The following is a 15978-nucleotide window of genomic DNA, read 5'->3' as shown; positions in this document are numbered from 1 at the left end:
CGCTAAAAAGGCGTATAAATACGGACCGGTTGGCGGTGCACGCAGAATTTGCAGGCCAAGGAATAAATGGCGCAAACAAGTGGATGGAGAGAAGAAAGGCGCGGTATTCCAGAGTGCGAAGCAACAAATAGAGAGAAATGGAGATCTTTTCTTAGTTCGGCCTATGGAACAAATGTTCTGGGCCAGCTAAGTAACTAAGTAAAAAAAGAAGAGGAGAATGGCTTACTATAGAAGATCAGAATTTCTTCTAAAAAAGAACAGGAAGATATTTTTATAAAAGAACAGAACTTAATTTTATTGAAAATCTGAATATCTTTTTATAAAAGACCAGAATATCTTCTTATAGAATGGCAGAAGGCTATCTTATAGAGGCCCATTCTCCCTCTTGTTGGCATTCCTAAAGTTAGCCATATCTTTATTCCACCAAACTGGATGAACTCTCCTAAGAAGTCTCCAAGACTTCTCAAGAAATCCCGGAGAACACTTCAGAGATCTTCAAATTCTCTGGCAACTCCCCTCGCTGTGTTAAGTTCTGGAACTTTACCCAGTCTGAAGAAGTCAGAGAGTTGAAGTCCTCCCAGTTGGTCCTTCTGGGGTTCCTATGCGGCGGTTGCCTTTACATCTATATGAGAATTGAAAGTTTATGGCCTTGTGACCCGATAAGAAGCTCTGCTCCAATACACTGATATAGACGTATCCTCCATATTCGTAAGAGCGAGATCTATATATCTCCTCCTGCCTTAGCCTATTCTGGAAGGTTTCCGTATTTCTCTATTCACTTCCTTCATTTTCCGTTAGCAATGAGAATTCCAATTGTCGCAATATAACTAGTCCAGAACTGGTTCTAAGCTGTAACAGTACAAAATTGAACCCTAACAAACGCGAAGGAACTAATTGAACCCTCTTCTCCCCAAGTAAAAGGCGTCAGTTGTGAATGTTATCTCTCAAATAAAAACCACCACTATTCCCAACAACAATAGAAGAGATGAACGATACAACGTTCCGGTATGTGACTGTAAACCTGGAACTAGTATAATACCATTTACCGGTTATGCAGAAGGACTTAATTGGTTACCTCCTGTGACATCTCCATGCTAAAGTTTACAGTTGACTGCACTGTGAGGGAACTAAAGTGGAAATTGTGGAACTTCGATCCTGAGAATCGACGAGTTTTCAATACCGAATTAGTTAATGTTGGTAGCGAGTGGTGACACTGCTTCCCCAGTGGAAGTCATGAGCATTTGAACACTAATAGTTTGCGCACCAAATCGCTTAAAGCGTCGGATTCTTCATACAACATGACGACCAGTCCAGTCTCATTTCTCTCCTATCACCGATCCTGAAGAGTTGTGGAGTTGATTAAGATTTGGACATATTTTAGCTACAATACATATTCTTACCATCTCTCCATTGGAAGTTTAAAGGGTAAGGCGCATTGCTTTGTTATCTGCACCACGCACGCCTACGTTCTTCACTGCCACTGTGGGATGAAGAGTCGAAGCCTGCTTCAACACCTCTGCTACATCCGAATTAGGGAGTGGCACTCATGTTGCGGGGGATTTCAGTAGTAGAGATTGCGGCCAGCTTTCAGCCCTCTCAAAATAGGTCACATCCATTTATTGATCTTTTCCTGCTAATTAATGCTCTTGACACCCTTGAAAACTGCTGCCATACCAAAGCCGGCCTTTCTTCAGTCCACTTCGTCAGAAGTTATGACCTTCCTCAGACGACTTTACATCAACAATCAATGATCCTCATTTATTCTGCCATCAGGAGCAGACTTATCAATGGTTGCTACCAGGAAGTCATCTGGGGCAATCATTCCCCAGACCTGGGTTGCTCATGTGGTTCTTACCAGAAAGTTTTGGTGGTGTTTGCCTGATCTACCTTTGCATGCCTTCCCCGGTTGAACTCCCTTAACTGTCTAGCGAGCGCCACCTTAGCGTACGAAGCCGAGGCTCTGCTCGACGGACGTTCCACCATCCTTTAACTGTGGATCCTCGAAAGACCACACTCTCTTCACACATGCCTCTTGTGAAGTGGTCGTCTTCAGGGTACTAGCCTGCTTTGAGGTTGATGAACGTAGCTGCCACCTGACTTCACGCCGCATCAACCTACTCGAATTTGTATTATTTTTCCCAGAGGATCTGGACTTGTTTGCTGCCACCGAGTTTGCATATCTGTTTATAATATTTACGCAAATTCGTAGCACCAAAACCCTACCAGCTCCTGTTTTCCCCCAGAAGGTTTAGCGGCAGTCACTGACGGAACTGTCACAATAGGTCCCAGGGTGTGACATCTTCGCAGCGGGATCCACTTTGTTGGAGTCAAACCATGTCATTGAAATCGATTAAATCAAAATGGCGGGCAATGTCACAGACACCATTGGTTTTCGTAAGGAATCCGGACACCGGTTTTTCGAACTTGACCGGCTCCTGTGTACGCAACACAGTTTTTTTGTTTTCGGAGCCAGGAAGCGGAATCTGTTTGTTAGGTAACAAACTATTCTTAACGTGAGGGTACTCGAAGCACCTCACGAAGTTTTCGTCTACGAGAAATCTCCTGGGATTTTTTTTTCACAAATTTTGAGCAATAATTCACAGCTCTTCTAAAGCAGTGTCTGTCCTTTCTCTACCGGGCCTTACTATTTGATGGTTGAGAAATTGGGAGAGTCATCCATCTCCTAATCGACATTATCATCCGTCAAGGCGTTCTGTTTGTTAAGTGCTTGTCTGTCGGCAGCGACAGGACGGTCATCTGAGGACGGTCATGATATAACCCTCCACTACCTCTTCAACGGTGGTGTTTTTATACCCTATATAAGGGGTATTATGTGTTAGTGCATTTGTATGTAACATACAAAAGGAAGCGAGATAGACCCATAGTTCCTTCTAGGGATATACATAGAATCACTTTCTGAGTCGATTTATGCATGTCCGTCCGTCCGTCCGTCCGTCCGTTCGCAACATACAGGTCGCATTTGTTGACCGATGTCGCTGAAAATTGGGGAATACCATTTTTTTAGCCGTCGGAAGATCAAGTTCGAAGATGGGATATATCGGTCCACGTTTTGGTATAGCCCCCATATAACGGTACCCCCCGATTTGCGGTATTTTGACGTTTTTAGCTACATTTTCAGACCGATTTAGCTATAACTTAACATTTAGGGTTCTTAAGTATCAATAAACTTATATAACAGAAGTTGTGGACATAGGTCCACGTTTTGGTATAGCCCCCATATAACGGTACCCCCCAATTTACGGTATTTTGACGTTTTTAGCTACATTTTCAGACCGATGTAGCTATAATTTAACATTTAGGGTTCTTAAGTGTCAATAAACTTATATAACAAAAGTTGTGGACATAGGTCCCCGTTTTGGTATAGCCCCCATATAACGGTGCCCCCCGATTTACGGTGTTTTGATGTTTTTAGCTACATTTTCAGACCGATATAGCTAGAATTTGACATTCAGGGTTCTTAAGTGTCAATAAACTTATATAACAAAAGCTGTGGACATAGGTCCACGGTTTGGTGTAGCCCCCATATAACGGTACCCTCCGATTTGCGGTATTTTGACGTTTTTAGCTACATTTTCAGACCGATGTAGCTATAATTTAAGATTTAGGGTTCTTAAGTGTCAATAAACTTATATAACAAAAGTTGTGGACATAGGTCCCCGTTTTGGTATAGCCCCCATATAACGGTGCCCCCCGATTTACGGTGTTTTGCTGTTTTTAGCTACATTTTCAGACCGATATAGCTATAATTTGACATTTAGGGTTCTTAAGTGTCAATAAACTTATATAACAAAAGTTGTGGACATAGGTCCACGTTTTGGTATAGCCCCCATATAACGGTACCCTCCGATTTGCGGTATTTTGACGTTTTTAGCTACATTTTCAGACCGATGTAGCTATAATTTAACATTTAAGGTTCTTAAGTGTCAATAAACTTATATAACAAAAGTTGTGGACATAGGTCCCCGTTTTGGTATAGCCCCCATATAACGGTGCCCCCCGATTTACGGTGTTTTGATGTTTTTAGCTACATTTTCAGACCGATATAGCTATAATTTGACATTTAGGGTTCTTAAGTGTTAATAAACTTATATAACAAAAGTTGTGGACATAGGTCCACGTTTTGGTATAGCCCCCATATAACGGTACCCTCCGATTTGCGGTATTTTGACGTTTTTAGCTACATTTTCAGACCGATGTAGCTATAATTTGACATTTAGGGTTCTTAAGTGTCAATAAACTTATATAACAAAAGTTGTGGACATAGGTCCACGTTTTGGTATAGCCCCCATATAACGGTACCCTCCGATTTGCGGTATTTTGACGTTTTTATCTACATTTTCAGATCGATGTAGCTGTAATTTAACATTTAGGGTTCTTAAGTGTCAATAAACTTATATAACAAAAGATGTGGACATAGGTCCCCGTTTTGGTATAGCCGCCATATAACGGTGCCCCCCGATTAAGGTGTTTTGACGTTTTTAGCTACATTTTCAGACCGATTTAGCTATATTTTGACACTTAGGGTTCTTAAGTGTCAATAAACTTATTTAACAAAACTTGTGGACATAGGTCCATGTTTTGGTATAGCCCCCATATAACGGTACCCCCGATTTGCGGTGTTTTGACGTTTGTAGCTACATTTTCAAACCGATGTAGCTATAATATGACATTTAAAGTTCTTAAATGTCAATAAACTTATATGACAAAACTTGTGGGCATTGGTCCACGTTTTGGTATAGCCCCCATATAACGGTTCATTTAAGTTCCTATTTTCGTATAGCCCAGATACCTCCGAACTAGCTGTTAATGACATTTGAAGTTCCCACGTTATGTACCGATTTTCGATATTTTGAAGATTCTAGCTAAATTTTTTAACCGAATTAGGAGTTATTTGACATTGAAGGCTCCCATCAAAAACTGTCAACATAGGCCCATGTTTTATATAAACCCCTATATAACAGTACCTACCAAAAATTGTCAACATACATAGTTAGATATAGGCACCATAAAAAAGGTCCTCCCGAATGAAGCATAAATGTACATAAACATTATCTGACGTACCCACTTAAAGTTGGGGACAGGAATGAAAAGTAATTATTCCATTTTAGTTCAGAATATTTTATGGTGGAGGGTATGAAAAGTTCGCCCCGGCCGAACTTAATGCTTTTTTACTTGTTTTTTTTTTTAATTTTATATCAACCATAGAGAATTTGCCTTCCAATACCATGATTAGGACTTGGGACTTGGAACATAAAAACTGGATCCAAATTTCACATTATCACTTAACTATGACATTGTTAACTCATACTTCATACAGTTTCAAGTTCGTATGATATCGATATTCTCCATATACGTACATTGGTTCCTTTGATTATTCTAAGATTTTATCTCGCAACCTCTTACCGTCTTCTTTCGCATGATTGGCGAGAGTTTGTTCCTTTCTCATTCCAACTATCCTCATTTACTTCCTTCTTTTTATTTCAAAACATATGTTAATTCTATTATTTGTGGCTGCTCCCAAATATATAAAACAGTTTCTACCTTTAAACGTTTTCAAGTAGGATATACAATAAATTGTCCTTTGTGAGAAACCTCCTCGGTGGTTTTGAACTCTTTCTCTCTCCTCATTCCATTATATACTAACAGATACATTTATATGTATATTTAATTAATATTTGTTTTTTCTTCAATTAGGAAAACCATCGGCTAATGACACCTTTTGTCTGCGGTAATTATGTGGCGTTGGGATTTTTAATTTTCATAACAATTATTTTCTTCGTCGAGGATATGGTGGAGGCAACATTCAATGTATTAATAACAGATTTTGTGACAAATCTAAGTTGGTTTGGTAGGTCATAAAAAGTAATATTGCTTCGCATACTACTAATGCTTATGTGCTCTCTCTTTCTTTCAGGATTGACTTTACTATTCTTCTCGCCTGTTCACAGTCTGTATTACAAAATGCGTCACTATCCCAACAGCATGGGACCATATACTTATCAAACCACCGCTATTACCAATGGCATTTACCATGCTAGGGCTTAAGTTTCAATTTTATTTTGAGAATATTTTTTTTGTAAGAAAATCGTGATTTGACAATAATGCTTGTTACAAACAATCTAATATTTTTATAGTGTAAATAATATTGTTATTGATGTTGTTTTAAGTAAAATTTTTGACGACTTTTAATAAAATGTGTAAAAAATAAATAAAATAAAACAATACAAGATTTTTGTTTACGTTTTCAACAAGATATGAATGGTTCTGAATGGTTCAGAAATCGATTTTCCTGACCAAATTCACAAATTTTTGTCACCACCGATTTTTATTTTCGATAGTAGTCGTACAGAAACTAAGGTAATAAAAAAATTAGGTCAAAAGGTGTGGGCATTTTGTGCTACTAAAGAGAAAAATTTCCCCCATTTCGGAAAATACATAATTTTTGTCAATTTCTGGAGAAAGAAATATATATTTCTCTGATATTATTTAGATTCACGTTGGCAGTTTTGGCATTTATGGTAACGAGGGTATATACACTTTCATACGGGCAAAATGTGCCTTTCATACGGGCAAAATGTTGATTTAGCCATGTCCGTCCTTCTGTCTGTCTGTCTGGCTGGTTGGAGCGCACGATAACTCTCGAACGGATCAGCAGAATCGGTCCAAAATTTGGCTTTCTTAATATTTTGTCCAAACTTAGTTTAAGTTCGAAGGTGGGTTATATCGATCCACTCCTTTCTGTGCCTCCCCCACAAAAGTTCGGAAAATTTGTGCACATCATAACTCATGAAGGGAGCACACGATTTGATTCATACTTTGCACATCGTGAAATATCTACCAGAATTAGATGAGGTTCCAATATGGACTCAATCCGTCCACTGCTTCGGGTACCTCCCACACAAAATTTTGGATAAGTTCAGTTTAGGACCTTCTCTCGAATCGCTTTGATTTTTGTTGCAACAACATGTATTCAGTGCCCCCCATATAGCGGTATAAGCTTCGTACGGGGAAAGTACATACTTCCTGAGAAAATAGCCTTAAAGTTGCAAAAAAAACCTATGACACGGTGTAGTGGTTGGAGCGCAAGATAACTCACGAATGGATCTGTCTCTTCGGTCCAAAATTTGGCCTTCGTAATTGTTTAATTTAAAAATCAAACTTTGGTTTTGTTTTCGTTTTACTAATTTTCATAAATTTGCATACGTTAGAATTTCTTTGCTACTTTGAAGTACAACTTTGCGCTTACGGCACAAAGTAGTACTGTCAAACTTCTAACGAGTAACTAATGCATTGAGCGCCACTTTACAACACCTACGCTTTCGTTGTTGACACTTGTTAATTCGTTCTTGAATTTCGCCAAAGCAACAGCTTTTACAAAGGTAAATATTATCTACGATAATATTATAACCCAAATTCCTCAATAAAACCAATATTATTTTGAATTATTTACTGCCAAAAAAATTGTGTTTTTATTTCTTCTTTTTTTTTCATATTTATTTGCTACGCAAACATTTGGTCCTGAGCGAACCGGATAAACAATTGTTTACGACAATTATAAAGGTTTTTCTCTTCTTCTATTTTCATAGAAGCAAGCCAACCACAACACATCCATCACCTCATTAATTCACCCTCATTTCCCTCATAATAATCGTTAAAAAATCAAGGTACGTATCTCTATTTAAGAGTGCATTCGCGAGTGTTTCAATTTGTTTACTTTTTTCGAAAAAATAATTGCAAACAAAAGACATAACCTACGGTCGTCTTACAATACGCGGCTTGTTGTTGTTGTTGTTTTTATTCTCCCGTCAAACCTACTCGTCGCATGCAAAGTGATATTCCTTAAGAGATATTGCAAAACAAATAAAAATAAAACAAGTGAGAACAGTGAAAAAGTGCCTAAATATCGTTCAGTGGTTATTAATATTTTTTTTATTTTTATCCACATACAAAAAGCCTACATAGTGTTTTACAACAAAAAATAAAGGCTAAAGAATAAAAAGAAATTAGAAAAATACAAAAACAAAATATACAGGCACTCAGTGAACCACATAACCACATTGACTGCATTAGCCAGTACTGTTGTTGTTGTTAATGTTGGATGGTCTTCTCACTGTTCCCACATCAAACCTTTGTATGCACACGAATAGGGTTACCCAAGTGGCGTGATAAATTTTTGGTAATAATTTTTTGTCGAAAATAAATTAATTTTTTTTTTTGGAAAATATTTTCGGGTATTTTTACGAATACGTACGCGGATAAAAAATTGTTGGAAATTCGGGGCGTACTGTACAGTCGGTCCTCGATAAATACGAATATATAGTATATTATTTTTTATTACGTAAATTATAATTTATATATTTCGAATTTTGATTTTTTATTGAATTTTAAAATTTTGGGAAAAAATTTAATACAGTTAACATTTTGTGGTCGTGTGCATCTTACAGTCCGTGCACACTACATTGTTGAATTAGTGTTTTTTGGTGAATTTTTTGAATTTTCTCAAAATAATTTCGGTTTTTTGAAAAAGTTTTGAACTTTTGGAAATTTTTTGGTATTTTCAATCAGTGATTGTATGTTCCGCATACACTGAGCGAAAATTATTGCTTTTTCACACACTGAAAAAAGTGAATTTTTGATTTTTTTCTACTTTTCTCTCAAATTGGTGTAGTTTTCGCTACATTTTAAGGAAAAGTTTCTTCCACTTCATATTTACCGTGCAGTTTATTGGGTTTTTGCTGCTTAATAAATATTTTGTTGGTTTTTTAATAGAGTTTTTTCTAATTCCTCTTGTTTTGAGATAAAATCGCATTGATTTTTGGGTTTTACTGTTTAATCGAAGTTTATTTTTTCAACTTCAACTTGTCTCAGTAACAGTTTTTTGGTCAATTATTGAAATTTCAACAATTTTTTGTTGGAAATTTATTACATACTTGTGGTTTTAGTCTTTGATCTGGTTTTAAAAGTCAATTAACCCATCAAAATGCCTTTGAGTTCTCTTCAATCCTTTATCAGAGCTACTGATTCTCTGGTACAGTTCGTTATAAACTTTGAAACTCTTCCAGATGAAGAGCTTGACACGTATTCCTTGGAAATTCATGGGGATGAAGCTAAGGTACTTTGGAATAAGGTTAAAGATCTCTTTGACAACTGCCTAGATGAGATTCAGTCAAGTGACCAGCCTTCGGCTAATGAACTCACGTCCCTTAATAGCAAGTATGATGTTGCATTTAAGTCATATGTTAAGATATTATCAGCTGTAAATAGGAAAATAGACAAATTTCGTCCTTCAACGAAGAACCAAACTCCAGCTAGGGTATCTAATCAAGCAAGCACTCCACGTGCAGCACAGCCTCTAGAAGAAGACATTGCTTCTGGTCTGAACGTTTCGCGTCAAAGTGGTATATTTGGTGAAGGTTCTTTTGTTTCCAACGCTGAGAGTTGTCTACACAGTATTAATCTTCCGCCATGTGACATCGATGTCTTTAATGGTGACATTCTTACTTGGCCAACATTCAGGGATTTCTTTTCAGCTATTTATATTGATAATTCTCGCCTGAGTGATATTGAAAAATTGTGTCATCTGCTCAAGAAAACGAGTGGCGATGCACGAGATATTGTGTCAAAATTCCCTCTCACTCATAGAAGTTTTAGTTTAGCTTGGAAATCTTTAAAAGAAACCTATGATAATGTTCGCATTCTGGTTAACAACCAACTCAAGGTTCTTTTTGATCTTCCAGTTCTTGACAATGAAACGAGCGCTGGTTTGAAAGGTCTACAACGAGGTATAAATGGGTGCATTTCTGCCATGGCAATTTATGAAGTTGCTACTGAAAATTGGGACCCAATATTAGTTTTTCTTTGTCTGCAACGGCTTCCCAAAATTACAGTTACGCTGTGGGAACAAAGCATAAAAGATAAATCTGCGTTGTCTTCATGGAAAGATTTGGATCTCTTTCTAACGGAAAGAATTCAAACTCTTACTTGTCTTAGGGATATAAAAGGAATCGATTCCAACAAACGATCAGAGCAGAAGAAAGTTAGGACCCATTTTACGAATGCGGCCCCATCGAAATCTTCACAATCCTCTGGTGAAAAGTGTTGTATACTGTGTCCCAGGCAATTCCATCATTTAAGATTATGTCCAGAATTTAGAAAGCGCTCTTCGGCCGACCGTTTCTCACTAGCAAAAAGACACAAGCTTTGCATTAATTGTCTTTCTCGAGGTCATGACGTTAGGAATTGTACTAGCTCCCACAGTTGTTCAAGGTGCAACAAACGTCATCATACTTTACTCCATCATGATACGGTACAAAATAACAGTTCTAATAATAGAACGACGACGTCGCAACCCCCATTGCAATCAGAATTTGTTCCAACCAATTCCCAATCCAATCAAACTAACCCAAATATCGCTACAACGTCATCAGGTCAGATTTCGAGCTCCAATAGGCAAGTATTCCATACTTCGCAAAACAGGACAGTTCTATTGGGCACAGCTATGGTGAACCTTGTTCACCGGGGTATTACGTATCCAGCTCGGGCTCTAATAGATCCTGCTTCTGAAGCATCATTTATAACTGAAAGGTTACAACAGCGTCTTGGTATAGCCACATCCTCCACTCAAGCTACAATATCAGGAGTAAATCAGGCTGTTTCGATAATGTCACGAAAGTCATGTTCCTTATGTGTAGGTTCCCCTGTAGATACTACGATCTTTATGGAAATGACAGCCTTAGTAGTTCCCACTATCTCAGGCAATCTTCCGTCCTTCTCCATTAGCAAAGAACTTGCATCTAGAATGCCAAATTTACGTTTGGCAGATAGAAATCTATTTGACTGTCGTCCAGTAGACATGTTAATAGGAGCAGATCTGTATCCGAAAATACTTCTTCAGGGGATACAGTCTAATATACTAGGGTCTTTAGTCGCACAGAAAACCGTTTTCGGCTGGATTATTACAGGTCCAACAATAACATTTCTTCTTCTAGTAACGTCACTACCTTTTCAACAAATGTGAAATATTCCCACGAAGAGAAGCTCAACGAGACTCTACTTCGTTTCTGGGAACTAGAAGAAGTCCCAAAGCGCAAATTATTGTCTCCTTCAGACCAATTTTGTGAGGATAACTTCAAACGAACCACTCATAGGGATTCTAATGGAAGATACGTCGTATCACTTCCCATTAAACATGAATTCATAGGCCAACTAGATCTCGGACACTCTAGGACGAATTGTCTACGACAATTTCTTCGTAATGAGGCATCACTCCTTAGAAGACCAGAAGTTAAGGAAATTTACGATGGAGTGGTTCGTGAATATTTAGAGTTAGATCATATGAGGCCAGTTTCGACAACGTCGACAAACTCTTCGGTTTGTTATCTGCCTCATCACCCCGTTATCAACCCCGATAAACAAACAACCAAATTAAGGGTGGTTTTTAACGCATCTAACAAAACATCTAATGGGAAAAGCCTCAACGACATTCTTCACGTCGGTCCGACTTTACAACTGGACTTGGTCCTCCTCATAATTCGATGGAGATTATATAAATATGTTTTTAATTGTGACATTACCCAAATGTATCGCCAGATACGGGTAGACCCAGCTCATACCTCTCTTCAAAGGATTCTGTTTCGGGATTCTCCCAATAATCCTATACAGGACTATGAGTTACAAACTGTAACTTTTGGAGTTAACTGTGCCCCTTTCTTAGCCATTCGGACTTTGTTACAGTTAGCTCAAGATACTGAAGCCGATTTTCCGCTGGCGGCACACATATTACGTAAGTGCATGTACGTTGACGATGTCCTGACGGGATATCACGATTTGGAGACTGCGCAAAGGTCTAGGGATCAACTTATTAATGCATTAGATTCCGCCAAATTTGAGTTGAGAAAATGGACATCTAACGATCGCTCCATCCTAGACCCCCTTCCCGTTGAACATTTGATAGACTCTAAGCTTCTTAACTTCGTGGAAGCTAGTAGCTCTAAGCCTCTGGGTATTAGATGGAATGCTCAGTTGGATATGTTCTATTTTAATGTCAAGCCCCTTGCCATCAAAGATAATTATACCAAAAGGGAAGTTTTGTCTGCAATTGCTAAGTTGTTCGATCCCATAGGTTGGTTGAGCCCCGTAATTGTAGTAGCCAAGATTATAATGCAGCGTATTTGGTTAGATAAGATTGATTGGGACGATTCGCTTCCGTCTACGACGGCACATGAATGGCATAGCTTCGTAGAAACTTATCAGGGCGTTAATTCGATTCAAATACCTCGTTGGGTTAAATATGTGCCTGATTGTGTAGCCGAACTTCATATATTTTCTGATGCCTCGGAAAAGGCATACGCGGGGGTGGTGTACATCCGTATCATTGCCTTTAATGGTGAAATTTTTACATTTTCGCTTTCTAGCAAAACAAAAGTAGCACCGATCAAATCCATTTCTCTCCCTCGATTAGAATTATGTGGTGCAGTTTTAGCTTCAGAACTGTATAAATCGATTGTAGCTGAAATTGATATATCTTTTCGAAAAGTTTACTGTTGGACCGATTCTACGATCGTCCTTTCATGGTTAAAGAAAACCCCTTCTACATGGTCCACTTTTGTTGCAAATAGGGTATGTAGGATACATGAAAATGTTGGTCAAAGTAATTGGTTTCACGTACGATCTGAAGACAATCCTGCTGACTTAGGCAGCCGAGGACTTTCACCGTCAGAGTTGTCATTGTCAGAAATTTGGTGGCATGGACCACAATGGCTTCGTCAAGATTCTTCGCAGTGGGATATTCAGTCTACTCCTGTTCCTGATACGAACATTGAAATGCGCCCAGTAAGGTGCCATGTTTCTTTCTTTTCGGAACATAAGGATATACTGGATGATTTTTCAGATCTAGATAGGGCGCTACGCGCTGTTGCAATGGTTTACCGTTTTTTCCATAAAACTCATCCTTTGCATAAAGGTCGACATACTTTCGATGGAAAACATCCTACGGCCATGGAAATTAAAAATGCAAGATTACGTCTTGCTATAGTAGCTCAGAAAGTTCATTTTCCGGATGAGTATGATTGTTTACTAAATAAAAGGCCATTGAATTCCAAAAGCTCTCTGCTCCCTCTTAATCCTATGTTAGATGATATGGGAGTTATGCGGCTCAATGGACGATTAGCCCAATGCCCAACATTGCCTCTCGCAGAGAAACATCCTATTATATTACCCTACAATTGCAGATTTTCTCTTCTGTTGGTAGAATACTTCCACCGTATTTCCTTTCACGGAGGAATTCAATTAGTTTTACGTATGTTACGCATGCAATATTGGATACCTAGAGCAACATCGTTGATTCGTAAGGTTACAAGAAAATGCAAACCTTGCATTTTAGAAAAGAAAAGGTCATGTTCTCAAATTATGGCATCTCTACCTCCGGAGAGAACTGTCATTACCAGACCATTTGCCACTACAGGTATAGATTTTGCTGGTCCTTTCGATCTAAAGTCGTTTACAGGTCGTTGTTGTAGAATTACGAAGGGCTACGTATGTGTATTTGTGTGCTTTTCTACGAAAGCACTACATCTAGAAGCCACCTCAGATTTGTCAACGACAACATTTTTAGAGGCATTTCAAAGGTTTATTTCACGCCGTGGTTGCCCAAAAACAATATTCTCAGACAATGGTACCAATTTCGTTGGCGCGTCTAGAGAATTAGAGCGTGACTTCAAGGCTGTACTTCATGAAGGTCGTGATAGGGTGTGTTCACAATATAGTTATCAGGAGCTTTCATGGAAATTCATCCCAGCTGGAGCACCACATATGGGTGGGCTCTGGGAAGCTGCGGTTAAGAGTTTTAAGTTGCACTTTAGAAGACACGCTAGCAACCAAAAATATACTTTTGAAGAGTTATCAACGATACTCTCTCGAATTGAAGCGTGTTTGAATTCTCGGCCTTTGTGCCCAATGAATGATAGTCCCGAAAATGCTGTAGCGCTAACACCGGGTCATTTTCTAATAGGGTCTCCAATTCTTGCTCCTGTAGAACCATTAATTGACGAAGCTCCGTTGCATATCGTGAATCGGTATCGTAAGATAAAAGCGCTTACTCAGCAATTCTGCCAACGGTGGAAAGAAGAGTACCTGCAGAGTCTGCAAAAGCGTTACAAATGGCAGCATCCGCAGCGCGATATACAAACGGATGATATCGTAGTCATTCGTCATGAACAATTGCCTCCCACATCGTGGAAGTTAGGTCGCGTAATTAACGTTTATCCCGGTAGCGACGGTCACGTTCGAGTCGCCGATGTACGAACCGAAAACGGAATTGTAAGACGACCAGTAGTCAAATTGGTTATTTTGACCAATTAAAATAAATAATTGTTTAATTCTCTTCACTTCGCGGCCTCTCTATCTTTTCACAGAATGGAAAATATTGGTAAGATGGCTGCAACTCTTCCCGACTATGAGGGTCTCACCCCCATGTCTGACGAGGAAAGAGAAGTTGACGTTCCATTGGCACCATCTCAGGAGGTATCGTCAAACCCTACGGCGGAAACGACCTCAACAGAACCAGGTCCTACGACTGAGGCTACGGAAGCTGATACTCCCATGCAGGAGATTCCACCAGCACTGACTTCGCAGAAATTAGAAGAGCCGATCCAGGTCGGGAGCACTGAATCCGTTCGTCCCTCAGAGGAGATCGTGGGTTCTGGTGTAATACCTGTTGGTGGACATCAAGGGTCGACGAAGGGTTCAAAACCGGGAACGAGAAACTCTGGCTCAAGTGGCGGTTTAAAGTCAACCGGATGTCCTCTTTGCCATAAGGCGCATCCATTAAGGAGGTGCAGAAGATTCCGAGGCATGTCCTTGGAAAAAAAGGTCCGGACGTTGGTCTCTCGACACATCTGCTCCAACTGCCTTTGCGCATCCCACTCCTTCCGAGAGTGCACAAGTGAGCAGAGGTGTCGAGAATGCAATGAGAAGCACCACACTCTTCTGCACCCCTGTTTGTCGCGAGAGGAGTCTAAGAACCTCCAACACCTTCGTCCTTCTTCGGGTCTGTCCGTCTCGACACGTCCGCCTGCACTCCCTTGTCCGTCTGTAGTGAGGTACAACCCTGTACACACATTCAGCATCCAACCAATGGTAACCCTGGGTCCCACTGTTGTGTGCAACTTGGTGTTCGGTGATCGACGTTATCCAGTACGGGCCCTGTTGGATCCGTGTGCAGGTAACAGTCGCATCTGTCGATCCTTGGTAGAGTCAATGCAGCTCTCTCCAATTAATGTTGACCAGGACCAGTACTGTCCCCTCAACTTGGAGTCCTTTTACAGTCGAAGTGAGAGACTGTTAGTGTCTGCAAGGGTATCCGACTTGCAGCACATCATAACTCCATCAGCAACAGCTTCAGATACCATTAAGGACCACTACGGTGGCATGATGCTAGCGGATCCCCAGTTTTTCAGGGCTGGCCGCATTGCTATGGTGTTAGGCCCGGATGTTTACCCCCGAATCATGAAGCCACAAAAATATGCTAGTCCGGGTTTCCCGTGGGCACAGCTCACCATTTTTGGTTGGGTTGTCTCCGGTACATGTCCCATGTAACCCTTTTTTGTGATGACAGCCATACGGTGTCCCGCGACCTGCGTGCTTTACGAGCTCGTTTAGTAGGTAGTTTGAAAAGCAATATTATAATTGCGTTGGCTCTCCGAGCACCTTGATATTGAAAAAATGAATTTAAAAATATACATATATACTGAAATGAATTAAAATTACTTTTTTTCCACTTTGTTTTATGTATATATAATTCTATCTTGTTGCAACATGGCTAGATGTTGCAATGCTGGCGGCAATGTTTAATTTTAAAATCAAACTTTGGTTTTGTTTTCGTTTTACTAATTTTCATAAATTTGCATACGTTAGAATTTCTTTGCTACTTTGAAGTACAACTTTGCGCTTACGGCACAA

The 15978-nt window shown here is 39.5% G+C and overlaps 1 protein-coding gene across 1 annotated transcript; it reads left to right on the top strand.

Moving 5' to 3' along the window:
• Positions 1–7181: 7181 nt before the first annotated feature.
• LOC141406022 (uncharacterized) lies at positions 7182–15817 on the top strand. The gene is made up of 3 exons (XM_073990989.1): positions 7182–7400; positions 7608–7685; positions 14433–15817. The coding sequence occupies exon 3, from the start codon at positions 14434–14436 to the stop codon at positions 15613–15615; it is 1182 nt and encodes a 393-aa protein (XP_073847090.1). The 5' UTR covers positions 7182–7400; positions 7608–7685; position 14433; the 3' UTR covers positions 15616–15817.
• Positions 15818–15978: the final 161 nt, after the last annotated feature.

The sequence above is a fragment of the Musca autumnalis genome, unplaced genomic scaffold, assembly GCF_047663935.1.
Source record: "Musca autumnalis isolate F117 unplaced genomic scaffold, ASM4766393v1 scaffold_5, whole genome shotgun sequence".
Classification (NCBI taxonomy): Eukaryota; Metazoa; Arthropoda; class Insecta; order Diptera; family Muscidae; genus Musca; species Musca autumnalis.
The sequence above is the reverse complement of the archived record's forward strand: the minus strand, read 5'-3'. Positions and strand labels throughout refer to the sequence as shown.

Bases quoted from the DNA above. Each gene is read 5' to 3' on its own strand.
- LOC141406022 (XM_073990989.1), top strand. From the start codon at position 14,434: ATGGAAAATATTGGTAAGATGGCTGCAACTCTTCCCGACTATGAGGGT.